Source organism: Vulpes lagopus, chromosome 12, assembly GCF_018345385.1.
Source record: "Vulpes lagopus strain Blue_001 chromosome 12, ASM1834538v1, whole genome shotgun sequence".
Classification (NCBI taxonomy): Eukaryota; Metazoa; Chordata; class Mammalia; order Carnivora; family Canidae; genus Vulpes; species Vulpes lagopus.
This window is the reverse complement of record NC_054835.1, coordinates 17464720-17486869: the sequence shown is the minus strand read 5'-3', so window position 1 is coordinate 17486869 and position 22150 is coordinate 17464720. Positions and strand designations below refer to the sequence as shown.

The window sequence follows — 22150 nt, the reverse complement described above, 5'->3', positions numbered from 1 at the left end:
TGAGCCCCCCCCCCCAGCATCCCCATCTTTTTTCTTATAATTGATTTTTAGTTTCATACTGTTGTGGTCAGAAAAGATGCTTGATATGATTTCAGTCTTCTTAAATTTATTGAGACTTGTTTTGTGGACTAACATGTGATCTATCCTGGAGAATATTCCATGTGCACTTGAAAAGAATGTCTATTCTGCTATTTTGGGATGGAATGTTCTATATATATATATATCTGTTAATCCATCTGGTCTAATGGGTTATTCAAAGCCACTCCTTCCGTATTGATTTTCTGTCTGGATGATGTATTCATTGATGTAAGTGGCATATTTAAGTCTCCTACTATTATTGTATTACTATCAATTTCTCCCTTTATAGCTATTAATATTTGCTTTATATACTTAAGTGCTTCCATGTTGGGTGCACAGATATTTACAATATCAATTCTCTTATTGGATTGATTCCTTTGTCATTAGGTAATGCCCTTTTTCTCTTGTTACACTATTTTAAAGTCTGTTTTTTTCTGATATAAGTATTACTACCCTGGATTTTTTTTTTTTTACTTCCATTTGCATGGAATATCATTCTCCTATCCCTTCATTTTCAGTCTATATGTGTCTTTAGGTCTGAAGTGAATTTCATAGACAGCATATAAATGCATTTTGGTTTTTTATCCATTAAGTCACCTGATGTCTTTAATTGGAGCATTTACATTTAAAGTAATTATTGATGGGTATGTACTTAATACCATTTGTTGTTTTCTGGTTGTTTTTGTAGTTCTTTGTTTCTTTCTTTTTCTCTTGCTCTCTTCCCTTCTGGCTTGATGGCTTTCTTTAGTGTTATGCTCAGATTTCTTTATTTTTTGTGCATCATAAGGTTTTTATTTGTGGCTACTGTGAGGTTCGTGTATAAAATATGTGTATAGTAGCAATCTGTATTAAGTTGATGGTCACTTAAGTTCACATGTGTGCTGAAGAACACATTCTAAAGGCACTACATTTTTACTCTCCATGTTTTATGTATGTAATATCTTATTCTACATCTTTATTTTGTGTATCCCTTGACTAATTTTTGTAGATAAAATTGATTTTACTATTTTTATGTTTTAACCTCCTTACTGGCTTTATAAGTGATTAATCTACTACCTTACTATATGTTTGCTTTTATCAGTGAGATTTTTTCATAATTTTCTTCTAGTTATGTTCTTCTCTTTCCATTAAAAGAACATACTCTTCCCTTCCCTGTAGGGGCATCTAGGTGGCTCAGTTGGTTAAGCGTCTGAATCTTGGTTTCGGCTCAGGTCATGGTCTCTGAGTTATGAGACCAAACCCCACTTTGGACTCTGCTGGGCACGGAGCCGCTTGGGATTCTTTCTCTTCCTCTCCCTCTGCCCTTTCCCCATCCTGCTCTCACTCTTGCTTTCTTAAAGAAGAAGAAGGAGAAGGAAAAGAAGGAGAAGAAGAAGAGGAGGAAGAGGAGGAAAAAGAAGAAGGAGAATTTCCTTTAAACAAAAAATAAATACAAACAAAAAAAGGAATTTATTTTAACATTTCAGGTCATCATTCAGAATTTAAGATGAGATCAAGAGTTTCCCAGATAAACAAATGTTAGAGGAGTTTATCACCACTAAATCAGTCTTATAAGAAATGTAGAATTTTATGATTGAAATGACTGCATGTAATTCCTGAACAAGACAATTTAACAATGATCACTTGGTAGTCATTACTGATGAGAATATAATTCATGCAACTAGGTGATGAATTTAAAATGATTTTCACAACAATTAAAAATGTACGAGTATAAATTATCTGTGACTGTAATAGCTCTTACTTTTTCCCATGGCAAATATAATGTGGCAATATTTTATAACATGACTGGATTTAAAATCCACTTAAACTTTTCGTATCAAGTATATATTACAAAATAATGATGAAGCTCTAATTTGCAGAGTATGACTGTGTTATTATAATGAAAATTCTGCAGCTAAGTTGGATGTAACTAAAAGGATACATTAGCTGTATACGAAGGTAAGAATTCAATATATATGTACAGAGGCAGATTGGGAGCTGAGTTCATAAGTATCTGGCAGGCCTTCCTGCCTTTCCTGGCACACCTTGGGCTGTGAGTCCTGCCCTTTGAGTACCTGAACTGCACTTTTTCAGCAGCTCCAAGGCTCTGAGCTTATGACAAGCAGCAATACTCACTGCAACTGGCTTTGGAAAGTGATGCCCTGGTAGTGGAATACTCCTTGGCTTTGCTTCTTTCTTAAAGAATGCCTGGTTTAATAAAGCAAGTTCTTCATTGTGCTTGCATCCTGTGGGACCATGGGGGACACTAGGATGGATCATCAGGCTCTGATTACTTTGGGCTACTCTCTGAGAATCCTTAGAACAAATTGCTGCTGGTCAGGGGTGAATTATGTGGAGGCACCAACCACCCCAGTCATTCCAGGCCACTCAGAGCTGAATAGATAACTATCTTGCAGCAGTACATCTGTAACTCATTTATTACATGCTAAATGAAGTGTGTCACTTAAAAGACTATGGTTTAAAAAAAAAAAAAGACTATGGTTTATATAGCTAAACTTATTAAAATATTTTGTTTTTAATAACCCAATTCCTTACATTTGAAATAACTAGTTACAAAGTGATATAGCTAAAATTAATCAATACAGATAGAATATATAATAGGTGGAGTATGATTGAGTCATGTATTACCTTTACTTGGTTGTAATTTTCAATAAACTTTAATAATCTTTTACTAACTTTAATAATCAGTGCCCAGATAGGGGCACAAATAGAAACCACACTAGTTATTTGAATAGATATTTTAACAAGAACTGTTAATTAGATATAAAGTTAAGTAGATGACTGCAAAGCTAAAACGAGAAATCTAAAGTATGATAGAGGGACCAACTGTTACTGCATCTAGAGCTGGCGAAAAAATAAAGGAATCAAAGGAAAAAATTTACAAACTTAGAGGAGTGACACCCCCGACACCCCCCCCTCCCCCCAGAGCTGAAACTCAGATCTCTGGGAAGATGCTGCTTAGCTGATGTTGGTGCTTCTGAGCTTAGAGGAGGGACTACATTGGACCCAGACTTCTAATTTTTTTTTAAGATTTTATTTATTCATGAGAGACACACATAGACAGAGGGAGAAGCAGGCTCCCTGTGGGGAGCCTGATGCAGGACTCGATCCCAGAACCCTGGGACCATGACCTGAGCCAAAGGCAGACGCTCAACCACTGAGCCACCCAGGTGCCCTGGACCCAGACTTCTAAGGCAGGAACATTGTCTGGCTGGAGTTGGTGTCTTTGAGTCAATGAAATGTACAGAACTGTAGAAAAACTACAAACTGGATTTAGTCATTGCAACAGAAAAGACCTACTGCTAGGAGGATAAAGAAGCATTGCAGAGGTAAAGCACACAGGAACCAAAAGATTACAAGAAGCAGTCTTGAGATAGACAGGAACAATTCTCTTCTCCTTCTTCAGTCTTGGGGTCTCCCTCTGGTGCCAACAATTAGCAGAGCTTACCAGAATCAGCTGGCAAGGCAAAAAAAAATGTGGTTTTTAGAGTCTCAGCTCCAGCATCAAAGAAGAATACAAAAAGATGAGTTTAGTGCTGAGTTAATAATTTAGTAACTAGCACTTGACTGATATTGAAATTGATACTAGAAATGGAGTTTAACTTTCATCCTCTAGTTTGCACATATTTTATTAAGACAGTTAAAGACCATACTACTTCCTGCTCCCCAAATCCAATAAGCATAATGTCATCAATGTACTGGACAAACTCAATGCTGATTGGAAGGTCAAGATGCTCAGTATCTCTGTGGACTGCATTATGGTAGAGAGCAGGAGAACTGAGATAGCCCTGGGGCAAGACAGTGAAATTATATTGTTGGCCCTGCCAAGTAAAAACCAATAGCCTCTGGTGTTCTCTCCAATTTGTATGGAGGAATAAGCATTTGCAAGGTCAATAGCTGTATACCAGGTGGCAGGGATTGTGTTGAGTTGCTCTAATAAAGATATTACATATGGAAGGCAGCTGGAAACATCAGCTGATTAACTTTATAATAATTTACGATCATTCTCCAAAATCCATCTGCCTTCTTCATAAACCAAACAGGCAGGTTAAATTGGCATGAGATAGGTTTCATCATTTCCTGCTTCTTTCAGATCTTTGTTGGTGTTACTAATCTCTGTAATTCCCCATTCTGCCATCCCAGGAAAGCAATTTTTGTTTACTCTTCGGGTATATGTGTATGTGAGGGAGGGGACTTCCCAAGGGCTACAGCTTGGCCTTTCATATTATAAGTGCTCTGGAAGCACTCCAATATTAAGAACTCTGAGAAGGGCAGCCCCGGTGGCGGCGCAGTGGTTTGGCGCCACCTGCAGCCTGGGGTGTGACCCTGGAGATCCAGGATTGAGTCCCACGTTGGGTTTCCTGCATGGAGCCTGCTTCTCCCTCTGCCTGTGTTTCTGCCTCTCTCTCTCTCTCTCTGTCTCTCATGAATAAATAAATAAAATCTTTAAAAAAAAAACAACTCTGAGAAAAGAAGAGTAACAAGAGAAACGTAAAAAACAACTAGGGAAGTGGGAGAAAAACTCAGATATTGTTATCCTGGAAGCCAAATGAAGAAAGTACAGTATTCCCCCACTATCTGAAGAAAATACAGCATTCTTTTGAAACATTCTGTAAGCCAGAATGATGCCAAGAACCAATTACCATTTACATGTATGGAAAAAATTTTTGAGCATTCCTAGACCCCAAAAATCAAATCTCTTAGGCTTTTCTGATTTCTTATGACACATCTTGCTAATGGATACATAAAATACATTGAGATAAAATACAGATAGAGGCTCAGACATAGTTCAAAGCAACAGTTGCTGAATGCTGAGCTATTGAGTGTGGTTCCTGGAGAAGGAGCTTAGGGTGTATGCTGTATAGTGGCTCACTGCAAAATGCTGAATGTTATTTTTTACTTTTTGCCTTTTTTTGGTAAAAGCAAAAATCCTCTTCATATTTCTTTCCCTTAGGGAAACCAGGTGGTGGTCGATGCATCATCAAAATTAATGCTCAGTTATGACCTACCTCAGCAATACCCCAATTCAACTGTGTTCAGGCTTTTACCACTGGCAGAAATGGTGCTAATCTTAAAGGATCCTGCACCCCAAGTCAGTCAGCATTACAACAATACTTCATGAGACCCTCATGCTGTGCCATGTGCAGTTCAGTAATACTTGCTAAACATCCCAGCAAGCAAAATTTTCCAAATCCATGCAGAAGAAAGATCAGTGTGAAGATTCAAATGTCCTCCAGAAGTTTCTGGGTTCTCACCAGACCATCCTCCTTACTTTCTTTGTGGTGCTGCTGTCAACAGCTTTTGTCTTTCTAGCATACAATGCCTTCATAAACAGGATACAGGCAATACCAGTTGTTTATGTATCAACTCTAGAAACACGACAGCCAGCTTCTTATATCTCCACACATTCCTCCCCTCCCATTCATGGCTCTACAATCCTCACCAGCCTAAAGTCAGCTGCAACATTGGCTATGGAGTATAAGGTACTAACCTCCACTTGAACAAGTCCCCTTAACTATAGAAGGCTGGAGATTTCTAGCCCTAGACCAGGAAGCCTAGCAGCAACCTCTACATTCATAAGCCCCTAAACAAGGCTTCTGAGAACTGTAAATAAAGGATCCTAAACTGTTCCATTAAAAAAAAAGCTCAATTTCTCACCTGTCCACCACAAGCCCACACTTAAACTGGTAGATTGTAGTGGCATTTAGAGTCCCCAAGAATGAACATCACCTTAGTGCCAATGTTTAGAAATCCCTGAAAAACCTGAATATTTATTTTCCCTGGCACATAGTCGTTTTAGGAGATGACCACAGATCCTGTGAAGATTTGGAAGATTTTTCCCTATATACTGATGGCAGTGCTGCAGTTTCCTCCTTTAAGGAGATCTAACCTTGCCTTCAGTTATGGGGTTTAGGCCTAGAAACTGGTGAGATGTCAGAAACTCTCCACTGTGGTTACTAGAGTCATATTTTTGGTCACCATATATGGATTTTTTTATACCATAGGTAGATGACCAACATTTCAGTAGGCTGGCCATCTCATTTATTCCTAGAAACACCATAGTCCTTTAACCACACAGATTGCTGAGAGTCAAAAAAACATCTGATTACCACTGTATTTCCACTGCTCTTTATGGTAAATGTGTCTACTTAGGTAATTAGGTAGGTAGTTAAACACTAATATTTGGCCTCTACTATTCTGAAATGGGTCATTCCATATGCCTATAGAAGAAAGCCACTATAGAGCTTTTCAAGAATATAAATACTCCCATCACTACTATACTTTTCAATGCTTTAGTAAAGTGTTGTCCCTTAGACAGAATTCTCTTAGAGGATGTACTTGGGGGGAGTGGATGTGCAAGTCAATATGCAATTAAATCTACTCCAATATTCCTATTTCCCTAAGCCTTGGTATTTCTTCTTACATTATGCCAAGGAAGTTCCAGTATCTCAGTTTAAGCACATGCTACTAAAGAGTCCAAGTTTCAGTGAATTTACCAAATAAATGATTAGTGTCACTTCCAGCTGTAGATGCTAAAACATTAAATCCTTAATTTCTGATAAGTGTACCCATGTTAATAAATTCTAACAACTCAGCATTATATTCTGTGCTTCTTTCTTTAATTTCCTTATAATATACTCTCACACTTTCCTTGGGTTTCTGCCACTGTCTATGCAAATCATAAAAATCTTTTGCTCTAAAAACTATTTCTTCCTGGCCAGACTTTGTATTTGCACTGCTGGAGCATTTTAACATCTGATTGTAGTTAAGAATCTCCTAGAAGTAAGAGGTGGTTATGGTGAGTCTTGAGGAAAATGGGCATCTCCTAGTAAGGCAACTGCCCCATCCATTTTTCATCCATTCTTCATCCATTCAGCCACTCTATGCATTTTAATGGGGAGCTTTTTTTTTAAAGATTATTTATTTATTCATGAGAGACACAGAGAGAGAGGCAGAGACATAGGCAGAGGGAGAAGCAGGCTCCCTGCAGGAGCCTGATGTAGGACTCAATCCCAGGACCCCAGGATTATAACCTGAGCAGAAGGCTCAACCATTGGGCCACCCAGGTACCCCTTGATGGGGAACTTAATCCATATACATTTAGAGTAATTATCAATAGAGAAGAACTTAATAATATCATCTTGTTCATTGTTTTCTGGTTGTTTCATAGTTCCTTTGTTGCTTTCTTCCTCTCTTACTGCCTTCCTTTGTGAATTGATAATTTTCCATAGTGGTATGCTTTGATGCCATTCTTTTTATCTTTTGTGCATTTACTGTAGATTTTGGCTTTGTGGTTACCAGGAAACATAGACTACAATAATTATTTTAAGCTGTTAACAATTTAATTTCAGTTACATACAAAAACTCTACCTTTTTCCCTCCTATTTTATTTTTGATGCCACAATTTACATCTTTTTATATTGTATGTCCATTAGCAAATATTGTAGCTATAGTTATTTTTAATACTTCTGTCCTTTAACCTTAATACTAGAATTAACTGATTAATATACTGCCACATTACAGTATTGAAGTATTCTGAATTTGACTATATAGTTGTATTTATCAGTATGTTTTATGTTTTCATATATTTCATGTTACTAATTGGTGTCCCTTTTTGCCAGCTTGAAGAATTCCTTACAAATTTTTGTAAGACAGTTCTAGTAGTGGTGAACTCCCTCAGCTTTTTTTTTTTTGTCTGGGAAAGATTTTGTCTCTTTTTTATTTCTGAGGAGAATTTTGCCAGATAGAGTATTCTTGATTACTTTAAACATATCACCCCACTTTCTCCTAGCCTATAAGGTTGCTGCTAAGAACTCTACCAATAGTCTTATGGGGTTCCCTTGTAGGTAACATACTTCTTTTCTATTGCTGCTTTCAAGATTTATTTTTGTCTTTGATTTTTGACAATTTTATTACCATGTGTCCTGGGGAAGATATCTTTGGGTTGAATTTGTTTGCAGACCTGTGAACTCCTTGAACATGGACATGCAGATATCTCTGCAGATTTGGGAAGTTCTCAGACATACTTTTTAAACTAAGCTTTCTGCCCAGTTCTTCCTCTCTTTAGACTCTCATAATACATAGATTATTTCTCTTAATGGTGTCCCAACAATTCCAAGGGCTTTCTTCATTCTCCTTCATATTTTTCCCCTTTGTTTTTCTCTGACTGGATCATTTCAAGTGATCTGTGTTCCTACTAGGTATTTATTTACCCCCCCCCCCAAATGAAAACGATAATTCCAAAAGATAAATGCACCCAAGTGTCAATCAATAGATGAATGGATAAAGAAAATGTCAGAGTGCCAGGGTGGCTCAGTGTCTGCCCTCAGCTCAGGTCATGATCCCAGGGTCCTGGGATTGAGCACCGCATCAGGCTCCCTGTCAGTGGGGAGTCTGCTTCTCCCTCTCCCTCTGCCTGCTGCTCACCCTGCTTGTGCTCTTTCTGTGTCTAATGAATAAATAAAACCTTAAGAAAAAAAGATGACACACACACAATGGAATATTACTCAGTTGTAAAAAAAGAATGAGATCTTGTCATTTATGACAAGATGGATGGACATAGAGGGTGTGCTAAGTAAGTCAGAGAAAGACAGATACCATATGATTTTACTTATATGTGAAATCTAAAAAACCAAAACAAATAAACAGAAAGCAAAAACAATCTGATAAATACAGAGAACAAAGATATGATTGTCACAGGAGAGGGATTTGAGGAATGGGCAAAATGGGTGAGGGGAGTGGGAGATACAGGCTCCCAACTATAGAATGAATAAGTCACAGGGATAAGAAGTACAGCATAGGTAATATAGTCAATGGTATAATAGCATTGTATGGTAACAGATGATAGCTACATGTGTGGCGAGCATAGCATAATGTATAGACTTGTCAAATCACTATGTTTTATACCTGAAACTAGTGTAACATTGTATGTCAACTATACTTCAATAATAATAATAGTAAATCTGTGTTCAGATTCACTGAATCTTCTGCTTGGTCTAATCTGCTATTGAAGCTCTTTATTGAATTCTTCATTTCAGTCCTTGTATTCTCCAGTTCTAAAATTTCTGGTGTTCTTTTTTATGTTATCTCTTTGGAGACCTTATCATTTTAAAAAGATTTTATTTATTTATTTGACAGAGTGCACAAGCAGAGGGAGGGGCAAAAGGAGAGGGAGAAGCAGGGTCCCCGCTGAGCAGGGAACCCAATACGAGGCTCAAACCCAGGACCCTGAGATCAGGACCGGAGCCAAAAGCAGTTACTTAACTGAGCCACCCAGGCACCTCAGGAACTTATCTTTTCATTATTTTATTGTTTATTTCATCAAACTGTTTATCTGTGTTCTCTTGTAGCATTCTGAGCATCTTTAAAACAATTATTTTGAATTCTTTGTTAGGTAATTTATGAGTCTCTACTTCTTTGGGGTCCATTACTGGAAATTTACTGTGTTCCTTTAGTGGTATCATGTTTCCTTGATTCTTTGTGAGCACTGTCACTTTTGTAGGTGTTTGTGCATTTGAAGAAGAGTCACCTCTTCCAGACTTTATGGAATGACTTTGGTAAGGAAATACTTTTACCTGTGGTTGGGAGCATGCTGGAACATGCTGTGACCCTTGGTCTAGTACTACAGGATGCCAAGTGTGAGGGCATGTAGTGCCTGTAGATGGAGATGGGTGGAGGTGGCATGGTGTGTCATTGGCTCAGGAAGCTGTGGTCCATGACATCAGGAACTGCATGATCCTTGGTGAGAGTTGCAGGCAGTGCAAAATGGCTGGAAGGACTGTTGGGTCCTTTAAAAAAAAAAAAAAAAGATTTATTTGTTTTCTTTTAGAGAGGGAGAGCATGTGAGGGAGAGGGGGAGGGGCAGAAGGAGAGGGAAAGAATCCTAAAGCTGACTCCCTGCTGAGCACAGAGTCTGTAATGGGTCAATCCCAGGACACTGAGATCAGGACCTGAGCCAAAATCAAGAGTCAAACACTTAACCAACTGAGCAGGTTGGCACCCTGGTGGATTCTTTAACAGAACCTCCAGTCTACTGGCTAGGGACCATGCCAGACAGTGATGGTGGCCATAGCCAGTGGTATGCACACACTTGGCTGTGGGGCCAGTTGAGGCTGGCTGCAGAGACCATACAGATGTGCAGTGGTGAAATCTAGGGCCCCCAGCAGAGTCTGGGGCCAACTGCAGGCACATAGGCAGCTGCAGTGGCTCTGGCTGTCAATGTGTACATGTGTGACTATAGGGGCTAGCTATAGGCACATGTTTGGCAGGGGAGGCCAGTGATGGGAATTGGGGCTAGTGTCTTACAGGTGCACAACTATAAGGTTAACTATAGTGAGTGGGACTATGTAGACCAATGGCAGGGGTTAGGGTCAACCCAGGCCCAACAAAGTCTGTACAATTGTACAGACTTTGGCTTTTCCTGTGGGGCTGCAGGAACAACTTGCTGCGGCATAAGCGCAGTGGTAGAGGCTGATATTGGGAGTTAGGCCAGCAGCATGCAGGTGAATAGCTGCAGAATCTCTTGCTATTCTCAGCAGTTATCTCTGTCTTACCCTGGATTTTCTTCCCTAGCCTACCTCTAAGTGTTCATCAGCAAAGGTTTATCTTTAACTTTTTTTCCCCTCTCCTAGAAGATACTCTTATTGGGTAAGCTCCACTAGCATCCTTCCGCAAATGTATCCTTCTGTCAGTACCCAGGGGTTTAAAACTCATGAAATCCAGCTAATTGACATCTCTTATCTTCTATTAGTCTGACAAATCAGAATTGTGTATAATTTCTGCTTTCAACCTAGAAACCCTTTCCTCAAGGATAACTGGCTGTCCTTTCATATATGACTGACAGTCTTGTCAATCAAGATGCCAAATGCTGCAATTCACCAATTTATAAATCTACTGGGAATGCATATAAAGGGCCCTTACCAGATTCACAAAAACTCTGTCTCATAGGTGGCAATCTACGTAAAATGACTGTAGAATCTCATGGATGGGAGGATGAGGTATGTAGAATGTTATGAACTTTGAGTAATTCAAATGCAAGTTAGTACTATTCAGACTGGGTAATACTTCTGTAATTTCCCGATGGACTTGATTATGCATAACTTCCTACCAATGCACCATAATATATTTCAGTGTCATTAAGACTCTTACTGGAAATTTCTATAGACCACTGGGCAGATACCTTAAATGTGTTAGCATCTCCAAACTCAAACTCTTATCCTTCCTTCAACCTGTTTTCTCCCCTTTCCTTATTTCATTTCATGGCATCATCATCCATTTAGCCTTGTAAATATTAAAAAAAAAAAAAAAACCACTCCGCGAATCTTAACTATTTCTCTTTCACTCTTTAGATCCAATTTTGCCCCCAATCCTGATCATCATTATCTGTTTTAGTTTATGTTCCCTCTGAGTAGACTCTGATACAAAGAGTTGAGTGCAAGTTCATTTGGGAGGTGGTTCCAGGAAACAATGGTAAGGGAATAGAGAAGTATTACAGGAAAGTGAAGGAAGCCTGTATTATTGGGCAGGTTGCAAGGAACTCTGGGAGACAGAAATGTTCTACCCATGGGACCATTATACAACTCCCTATCCATCCCTAGCCGAGGGCTTCTCTTATTAGATACCAGCTCCCAAGCGCTTCTTGCCTATCCCCACATTTGAACTGGCAGGAAACCCTCAGACCGAATTCCAGGTGCTTGCAACCTAAAACCATCTGCATGCACTGCAAAAAGTGAATCTGAAGCGATATGGTTTGGGGATTGGCAATGTCAGGCAGAACCTAGACTGATGAAGGCCATTTACTGCAAATGTAACACTTCAGGTGGAAAATTTACCTTCATTCTTTCTTCCCTCTGTCCTTCATAATTCCAGTCTTTGCTGGCGGAGGTAACTTTTTAAAAACACCAATCTGATCACATCTATTCTATGCTTAAAAGCATAAAGTCCAAACTCCTTGATTCAGCATGAATAACTTTTACAGATTGAAAAGTGACTTTTTCAGCCACATCTGCAATTTTGTTTTATATAACTGTGCTCTGCTACATGAGTGCTTCCTTTTTGAACTTTCATACCCTCGCATGTATTGTTCCTTTTGCTTCAAATACTCTTCCCCCCTTCTTTACACAAAAATGTCTTATTAGTCTGTTAAAATCCAGTTTAAAAATCTGTAATTCTATGAAAACTTCCCTGATCTCCCTGGGAAAAGTAATTGCTTACCCCTTTGTGTTCTTAGCATTTTATATGAGCCTCTTCTTTTGCACTTTGCAGATTGAATTGCATTTGTTTATCCCTTTTTCCATCGCTAGACTAGGAACTCTTCAAAGGAAGTTTTCCTGTCCCTCTGAGCACAGGTCTTACTCATCTTCACAACTCCAATGTCTTTTTGCATATAGAAGGCACCCATAAAGGTTTATTGTATTGAATTTATCTGGGTGGATCCAAACAAACTGTTTTAAAAAGAAATGGAAAGGAACTTCTTAGTAATTTCAGGAGATGGACACCATAAGCAGAGAAAGCAGTCTATTGGGACCTAACAAAGAAATCTATTTTATATTTATTATTTAAGAACTTCAAAAATGCTTTGAGGCAGCTATTCTAAAAGGTTGGAATCTGTTGTCTCCAAAGGCAGTAATTTTGGTTTCTTCAACTAGAACATGTGCTGTGTTGATAAAAAGAAATATAAACACTCTAGCACATTATAAAGATACCATTTCAAATTAAATCGTCCCTGGATTGTAACTACCCTAGAAGCAGAGGCCAAGTATATAAAATTTCCTTTCTACATAGCACCTAGCCTAAATACCACAAATTCTTAAATGATTTTTGACACAGCAGTGATTTTGATAATTTGTGACTGAATCTGTGGTCATTTGCAGTGAAGTAGAGATCTGATAATTATCCACTTTCATTCCTTAATATAAATAAATCACATTCCTCTCAGAACTCCTCATTCAAAAAAATACTTAGTGAGATTATTACTCTAATGTCTGTATTGTCATTCTCACATGAACTGAGTAACCATCAAAGTTTCACTTCATCTCATCTGAATCATTATTTCAAAAATTAATGATAATAATAATGTCTTAAAAAATTCACTTGCATTACTGTTGCCATTTTGTGTGTGTGTTTCTTTTTTTAATGATAATAGTGGTGATTATTAATGGTTGAGTTTTCTTGTCATTAGCCTTGCACTAATCTAGTTTTGGTCAGTAACAACAGCATTAACAGTAGTACAGTTTGAAAAGTTTAGCAGTTGAGAACTTACCATTCAATAGAATCATGGGATGCAGTGGGGGTTGGGGGTGATTTCAGCCTTCCACAGTACTTTTTGTTATTTATTAATACTTTCTCTTTTTGTTATTAATATTGGTCTGGTAATACTTTTCCCTACCATTTGATGATACCTTTTAGTGGCCCAGATGAGTGAGTCAGCATTTCAAGAGGAACCTAAACCTGCTCAGGTATCCAGCCTACATAGGTTTCTAACTACTTAACTATGAGAGAATTTGAGATGCAACATTCTTGAGAAAATTGAGATGTGGTATCATATTTTATTATTTAATTGTTTTTCTTTTTAGTTGCAGTATTGTACATCAGGTTATGATGAAAGTGCTGGAAAAAAGGGGTTGGGGTGCCTGGGTGGCCCAGTTGGTTAAGCAGCCAACTCTTGATCTCAGCTCTGATTTGCTCTCAGCGTCATGAATTCAAGTCCCACATTGGGTTCCATGCTGGGTGTGGAGTCTACTTAAGAAAAAGGGGTGGGGAGACGCCTGGGTGGCTCAGCGGTTGAGCATCCACCTTTGGCTCAGGGCATGATCATGGGGTCTGGGATCAAGTCCCCCATGGGGCTCTTTGCAGGGAACCTGCTTTTCTCTCTGCCTATGTCTCTGCCTCTCTTTCTGTGTCTCTCATGAATACATAAATAAAATCTTAAAAAAAAATAAAGGGAGGGATAGGGAGGGTAGCAAATAATAATTGGGTCACTGTAATCTGCTTCTAGCTGGTTGGCATTTATAACAAGTCTATTACTGTTTGAATTTAATACAGCTACTTTGTGTGATTTTATTTGGTATGATGTTTGCCCATTATGTAAAATTTTTTTACATAAAAGCTTACTATACTAGAGTATGTTAGTTTTATCTTTAGCTTCTTTTGTATACCACTTAGTAACACTGTTTCCATTTCAGGAAAATGGAAAAGAAGACAAAGAAAACAAACCTGAAGAAACTGAAGTGAAAGAGCCTACTGAGGTAGAGTTTTCATGAATAATCAGATGTTAGTGCTGGAGAGTCAACTGGACAAATTAATTTTCTTATGAAGAAGGAAAAGAAAATATGTGGGTATTCAAAAAGATAGACAAAATGGCAAATGGAAAAGAGCAAGTTCATGTTAATAAGCTGACTCATTTGAGTCAGTTGCAGGAAGTTTCCATGGACAAGTAAATTATTTGTGAAAAGCTATTATAAATTATAGGTATATAAAGATTGCTTTCTAAAATGAGAACTATTACCCTGAGTACAATAATCATCCATTTTTAGGGTAACTTCACTATTTGTTCTGAAAATATAATTCCCATGTTAATAATTTAACTAACTTTGTGTTTGTTTAAATACAAGACTTTAATGAGGAGGAACATTCTATAAAAAAGGGGAAGCAATTAAAAATATGGATTCACCATTAAGTTCACCAATATGAATCTTAAAAGTATTCTATTATCATTCTTTTAAAACTATATCAGCATGAAAACAAAATGAAACCACATCAGCATGAGCACAAAAAGCCATTTTGCCACCGTTTATTCATAAAACTAAGCTTTAATTTCTTCAATTAAGATGAAATATTTTTCTTTCTACCACAAACATGGAAAGTGATTCTAATAGTAAAACAGTAGCATTTTCAAAAATCCAATTTCACTGTGTGGTAGTCTAAAGTTTCTAGAAAGTATAAGTTATACACATCTGGAATAATATTCTTAGAATATCACTTTGTTAGCCACAGGAAGATAGGATGACATGTTGAGCCAATGCATTTTATCTTGTTGATGCAGTAAGCATACTGTGATTACTGCTTTGCTTCTAATACATAGCATTAAATCCTAGAAAAATTAATCAGGTATGTTTGGTAACTCCTACAGGACATTTATCTGCATTCTTTAACTGGGAAAGTTGATGCAACTTTGAGGAAAAGTAACTCATTTTAAAACTGAGGTTTCTTTTCTCCTTTCAGAGTTCACAGGGTGTACCAGGCAGTTCTGCATTAGACACCAGCAGCAATGTGGCCGAAACAGAAGCAGATGAAATCAAATCCCAAGGTAGAGAGCTAGCCTACAATGGAATTTAAAACAATTATATTTTCATTGGGGATGCAGTCCTTTAAGAGTTTGCCTTTAAAAAGATATACTCCCAGGGGTAATTTAAATACAATTTGGGAAATAGTTTAAAATCTATTCCCTTCACCATCTTTTTTTTAAGATTTTATTTATTCATGAGAGACACAGAGGGAGAGAGGCAGAGACAAAGGCAGAGGGAGAAGCAGGATCCCCACAAGGAAGCCAGATGTGGGACTTGAACCCATGAGCCTAGGATCACCACCTGAGCAGAAGACAGACACTCAACCCACTGGCATCACTATAGATGCTACTTAAAACTTTTAGGTGCTTGCTTTTCTCCAAAGGGCTTTCTGTCTCTTAAACCACTTAAAAGCAATTATTTACTCTTTTTTATTATTAACATATAATATGCACTTTAAGAACCAAACTTTCCAACACTTATTCTGTTTCTATTGTAAATTTGTAATATTAAAAAAATTTTGTAATATTTTTGTAGCTTCACTAAGTTTTAAAAAGTTTCTTGGGGGATCCCTGGGTGGCGCAGCGGTTTGGCGCCTGCCTTTGGCCCAGGGCGCGATCCTGGAGACCCGGGATCGAATCCCACATCAGGCTCCCGGTGCATGGAGCCTGCTTCTCCCTCCGCTTGTGTCTCTGCCTCTCTCTCTCTCTCTCTCTGTGACTATCATAAATAAATAAAAAATTTAAAAAAAAAAAAAAGTTTCTTGGAAAGTCCCTCGTCACCTGCCCCTCCCCCATCCCAGTTTCTTGATTTTACTTCTTCTTCACTCCCACCCTCCACCACTATTACCACTACATCTACTTTACCTTTACCCTAATCATTTCAGCCAGGTTTTTTTTTTTTTTAAGTTAGTTTATTTATTTTTAGTAATCTCCAACACCCAAGGTGGGTGAGATTGAGAGTTGCATGTTCTTCTGACTAAGCCAGCCAGGTGTCCTTCAGCCAGGTTTTTAAGCGGATTCTTTCATTTTAAACATGCCAAACAGAATTGTTATAAATTTAAATTGGTTTTCATTTTAATTGGTTTGTGACCAAATTTGCGTGTGCAAAACTTCACACTTGTATTCCATCATATAATTTATTGCCTCTCTAGAAAACTAATCAATCAAGAGTTTGTGGTATTTCCTGTTCTTGTACTTTCCATTTCTGTTATTGTTTTTCAAAGTATGATAGTAGGAAGTGTGTTTTGTTTGAGTTTTTTCATCCCAGTATATGATATATGCTGAAAAATTGCTGTTGCTTATTGCAAATCAGTTGCAATGCAATGTATTTATTTATCTAGTAGCCAGTCACTATGAAGCCTAATATTTTAAATCTCCCTTTGTAAACATGTGTGTGCACATGCATGTGTCTGCCTGTGTATGTGCAAGAAGTGGGAATAGGAACTTTTAATGCAGTTTCAATATATCAAAGGAAGTGTCTTTATTTTTCTTATATACTTGTCAAAATTAAAATGATGTTATTAAAATGATGTTATCTTGTCAGACAGCTCTCAGAATGCACTCAAATAGGTATCTTTGCAAAGAAAATATTGTGTTTAAGTGTATATGTGAAGTATTCATTTCTTTACCCTAGTTATTATACTTTTCAAGGTATGAGCTTAACTTACATTTTGAGATGTCGTTTTTTGAAAATATGTTTGCTCAGGGTGCCTGGCTGGCTCAGTTGGTAGAGCATGAAACTCTTGATCTCAAGGTTTTAAGTTTGAACCCCATGTTGGGTATAGAAATTACTCAAAAATAAAATATTTTTTTTAATTTTTATTTATTTATGATAGTCACACACAGAGAGAGAGAGGCAGAGACATAGGCAGAGGGAGAAGCAGGCTCCATGCACCGGGAGCCCAACGTGGGACTCGATCCCGGTCTCCAGGATCGTGCCCGGGGCCAAAGGCAGGTGCCAAACCGCTGCACCACCCAGGGATCCCTCAAAAATAAAATATTAAAAAAAGAAAATATGTTTGCTCAATTCTATTCTTATTTCATAGCCCTATTATTAACAAAGTTTTGTGGGAAAATGCATTTTCCTAAAGCTATTGAATCTTAATTCCAACAGTATTTAATAGTGCTTCTTTTCCTCCTTCTTTCTGTATAGTAATTCTGCTTTATGTACAAATGTTAAGAATCAAGCCAGCTGAGTTTCAGACAGGGCCTGTATTTAAGAACATCACACATTTAGTTGTGTAGCCCTGCTGGGTCAATTTGCACCAGTTTAATCAGCAGCCAATCCCACTAATGTTATAAGCCCTCTTGTGAAGAAAGAATCTGCTAAAGCTTGTTATAATGTGGATAATAATTCATTCCTATATATGCCCTTAAATAGGGTTGTACCAAGGCCATGTACTAAGTGCAAGAAATTATGAAAGTCATTTCTAAGGCTGGACCTTTCAAAATATGAATACAGAATTCTTTTGTGTTCCTACTTATTTAGTTGAAAGCATTAATGCCCAAATAAGTCTTTGTATGTAGAAGATGGATTAATACAAGGGTGAAGGTATACATGTTGGGGAAGAATTTGAAAGGCTTTTAATGCTATGAAGAGTTTAGGAAGGTAATCCTGAAAAAGAATTTTCAGTGCTTAGCATATGCCTGCCACAAAATGAGGCATTATTATTATTGAGTGAATGTGTAAATGAATCAATCAATCTTTAAAAGATTTAGGAATGCCCAAGCATAGATCTGCTCAAAAACCCAGTACCTGTTTGAACTATATTCAACAGGACCTCAGAATTAATTTGCCCTTGGGCAGTGCTGTAATTTTTGATCCTTGAACTCAGAGGTCACTCAAAAAACAGTTCCACACAGGCTTGCTTAGAATTCTAATTTATTAACCCCACTATTGCTGTGCCTACTTTTCTTGGTCTTACGGCTCTATGAGAGAAATGTTTGACTGGAGTTGTAACCAAATACATATCTCTTCCACTCTGCATTTCAGTGCAAACACTAGGATTATTGCTTAGCCAAGCACACTAGAGAAGCACTAGCAGTCTGCAACAAGATAGAGAATGTCATAGTTCATGTGTGAATGAGCCATGGCAGATGGGTAGATATTAAGTTGCTATACATCTGTAATACTACCTTTAAAGCAGGAGGGGATCCTCTTTGGTTTATGCTGGAGAGGGTAAAAGCAAAGAGTGTAACATTAGAACCCGCAGACTTTAAAGGATTGCTCTCTTTTTCACTTATTTAAAACAAAAACAAAATTATTGTATATTAATGTGCATTGTGATGAACCAGAGTGGAAACATCCCCTCCCCCTCAAAAATGTGGTTAACTTGTTGACAGATCTAACTGAGAGGAAAGGGAAAGCACTATACTACCCTCCTTACTACCTCTATATTGGAATAAGAGAATTAGCCAAAGAGGAAATCAAAATACTTAATTTTTTCCTGGGCAGAAAAATGGATACTATCTAGGTAGGATTTAAAATTATTCTTCAGAGTATTATCAATAAGGCTAGGGGAAATTGTAAATAAATAAAACAAATTTTAAAGTATTTGTTGATAGCTCCCCACCAAAAATGAGAATGAATAAATACATTTCAATACAGTCATATAATGAAATACTGTGAAGCAGTCACAAATGAACAAACTAGTTTGTTCAAAACTAGTTTTGGTTCAAACCAAAAATAATAAGATACCTAGGAATAAATCTAAACAAAGAGGTGCAAGATCTGTACTCTGAAACTTTAAAACACTGGTTAAAGAAATTGAAGATAACACAAAGAAATATAAAGACATTCCATGCTCTTGGATTGGAAGCACAGATATTGTTAAAATGTCTTTATTACCTAAAGCAATCTATATAGTCAATGCAATCCCTATCAAAATACCAATAGTATTTTTTGCAGAACTAGAACAAACAATCCTAAAATTTTTATGGAACCACAAAGAACCCTGAATAGCCAAAGCAGTCTTGAAAAAGAAAAGAAAAGCTGGAGATGCATCATAATTCTGGACTTCAGATTATATTACAAAGTTGTAACAAAACAGCATATGGTACTAACATAAAAATAGACACATAGATCAATGAAACAGAAAATCCAGAAATAAACCCACAATTATATGGTCAATTAATCTTTGACAAAACAGGAAAGAATATCCAATGGGAAAAAATATCTTTAAAAAATGGTGTTGGGAAAATCGACAGCAACATGCAAAAGAATGAAACTGGACCACTTTCTTACACTATGCACAAAAATAAACTAAAAATGGAAGAAAGACATAAATATGAGAGCTGAAGCCATAATAAAAGTCTTAGAAGAGAGCACAGGCAGTAACTTCTCTGACATCGGCTGTAGCAGCTTCTTTCTATATATGTCTTCTGAAGCAAGGAAAACAAGAGAAAAAAATACACTATTGGGAATACATCAAAATAAAAACTTCTGCACAGTGAAGGAAATAACAAAACTAAAAGGCAATCCACAGAATAGGAGAAGATGTTTGCAAATGACATATCCAATAAAGGGTTAGTATCCAAAATATGTAAAGAACTAATACAACTCAGGATCCAAAACCCAAATATTCCAATTAAAAAATAGGCAGAAGATATAAACAGACATTTCTCCAAAGAAGACATCCAGATGGTCGACACATGAAAAGATGATAAACGTCATCCATCATCACGGAAATGCAAATCAAAATTACAATGAAATATCACCTCCCACCTGTCAGAATGGCTAAAATCAACAACACGAGAAACAATGAGTGTTGGCGAGGATGCAAGAAAAGGACCTTGTGTACTGTTGGTGAGAATACAAACTGGCGTAGCTACTGTGGAAAACAGTATGGAGCTTCCTCAAAATGTTAAAAATAGATCTACCCCATGATCCAGCAGTCTGCTACTGGGTATTTACCCCCAAAACAAAACCAAAAACACTAATTTGAAACTCCATGAAGTTTAGCTAAACTACGGAAGCTAAACTACGGAAGTAGCCAAAGTGTCCATCAATAGATGAATAGATTAAGAAGATGTGATATATAACGGAATATTACTCCACCATCAAAAAGAATGAAATCTTGCCATTTGCAACAACATGGGTGGAGCTAGAGTAAAATGCTAAGTGAAATAAGTCCATCAGAGAAAGACAAATACAATATGATTTCACTCATATATGGAATTTTTTTTAAAACTTATTTATGATAGTCACAGAGAGAGAGGCAGAGACACAGGCAGAGGGAGAAGCAGGCTCCATGCCCCGGGAGCCCGACGTGGGATTCGATCCCAGGTCTCCAGGATCGCGCCCTGGGCCAAAGTCAGGCGCCAAACCGCTGCGCCACCCAGGGATCCCTCATATATGGAATTTAAGAAATAAAACAAATGAGGAAAAAAAAATGAGGAAAGGGTGGGGAGGGTAGGTGAAATAGGTGATGGGGATTAAAACAGGCACTTGTCCTGATGAGCACTGGGTGATATATGGAATTGTCAAATCACTATATTGTACACCTGAAATTAATATAATGCTGTATGTTAACTAAATGGAATTAAAATAAAAAAATTTTAAATCAATGAACTAGAGCTACACTTTTCAATAGAGATGAATTTTCCAAACATAATATTAAGTATTAAAAAGGTCACAGAATACACATGCATGAAATAATTTTTACAAAATTTAAAAGCAAGAAGAACAATATTATACTGCTTTGATACAATATAAACAAATGCAGAGAAATGATAAGCATGAAGTTCAGACTAGAGTTTCTATTAAAGTAGGGGTGTATGAGAGGCTTTAATATTTAGGTAATTTCTTTTTTAAACTAAGAGTAGATACATGACTACCTATTATGTCATCATTATACTTATAGGTCTTAAATATTTACTAATAAGATATTTTTTAAACATGCTCTATAATATGGAGGTTCTGGTCCCTTGCCCTTTTATTGCACTAGTACAATTTTTGAGAGGAATTAATTATTGAGGCATGAATCAATAACTACTTTCTGGTTATCTTAAAAATAATGTGTATAAAAATAATTTCAATATCTATTTCTTCCTTTCTTCTGCATCCATGAAGTAACAAAAGCAAAAGACTTTAACAATACATGGCGCTGATCCTATTGTGGTTGAGCTAGGCACTGGTATCTTTTTCAACACACAGAGGCAAATTGACTAGTGGGTAATATTTGAAAAGGCCTGAAATATTCCATCTCCATGGCCATGTGAGAAAAAAACTTAAAGATTGCCATTAAGTTTTTCATTCCAATCACCTCAACGCCAATATATATGTATATTATTATATATAATAATAAATATATATTTTTAAAATGGATAGCTTATTGTTCAGAGCCTGAGTTAGCTTGGTCCTGGGAACCCAGAGTTATGCTAGGAAAAAGTCATACAATTTAATGTGCTAACACCAACAGAAATATGTGGTCTTCCATCTCAGATGGACTTTCTATGTTACTTGGAAACTCATTTATCTGTTTGTGATATGCTTCCTTACACCTCCATAATGATTATTTCAAACTTTTATTATGCACATTCAAGCCTATGATCACACCATTTGTCAGTTTTAACAATATTTATTTTATTCCACAAAAAATAGAGGCTATTAGAGGGAATGCCCTCCAGTAAGTGTAGGAAACACCTCATCCAAGTTTATTACATATTTTTTATCTCAATCTCTCATCTCTCCTCAGATCCTAAGGACCATCATCTAATCTCTCTCCTGTAGTGTCTGTTTTCCTCTCTACATTGGCTCCTTCCTTTCACTCTCTAAATATAGTCAAG

At 37.1% G+C, this 22150-nt stretch overlaps 1 protein-coding gene across 1 annotated transcript in view; it reads left to right on the top strand.

Moving 5' to 3' along the window:
* The window catches only part of EFCAB5 (EF-hand calcium binding domain 5), a 176022-nt gene that overhangs the window by 9013 nt on the left and 144859 nt on the right, over positions 1-22150 (top strand). The window contains exons 2-4 of the mRNA XM_041725260.1: positions 13486-13535; positions 14262-14324; positions 15301-15385. Of these exons, the coding sequence (XP_041581194.1) occupies positions 13494-13535; positions 14262-14324; positions 15301-15385 (190 nt within the window). The 5' untranslated portion in view covers positions 13486-13493. The remainder of the gene's footprint in view (positions 1-13485; positions 13536-14261; positions 14325-15300; positions 15386-22150) is intronic.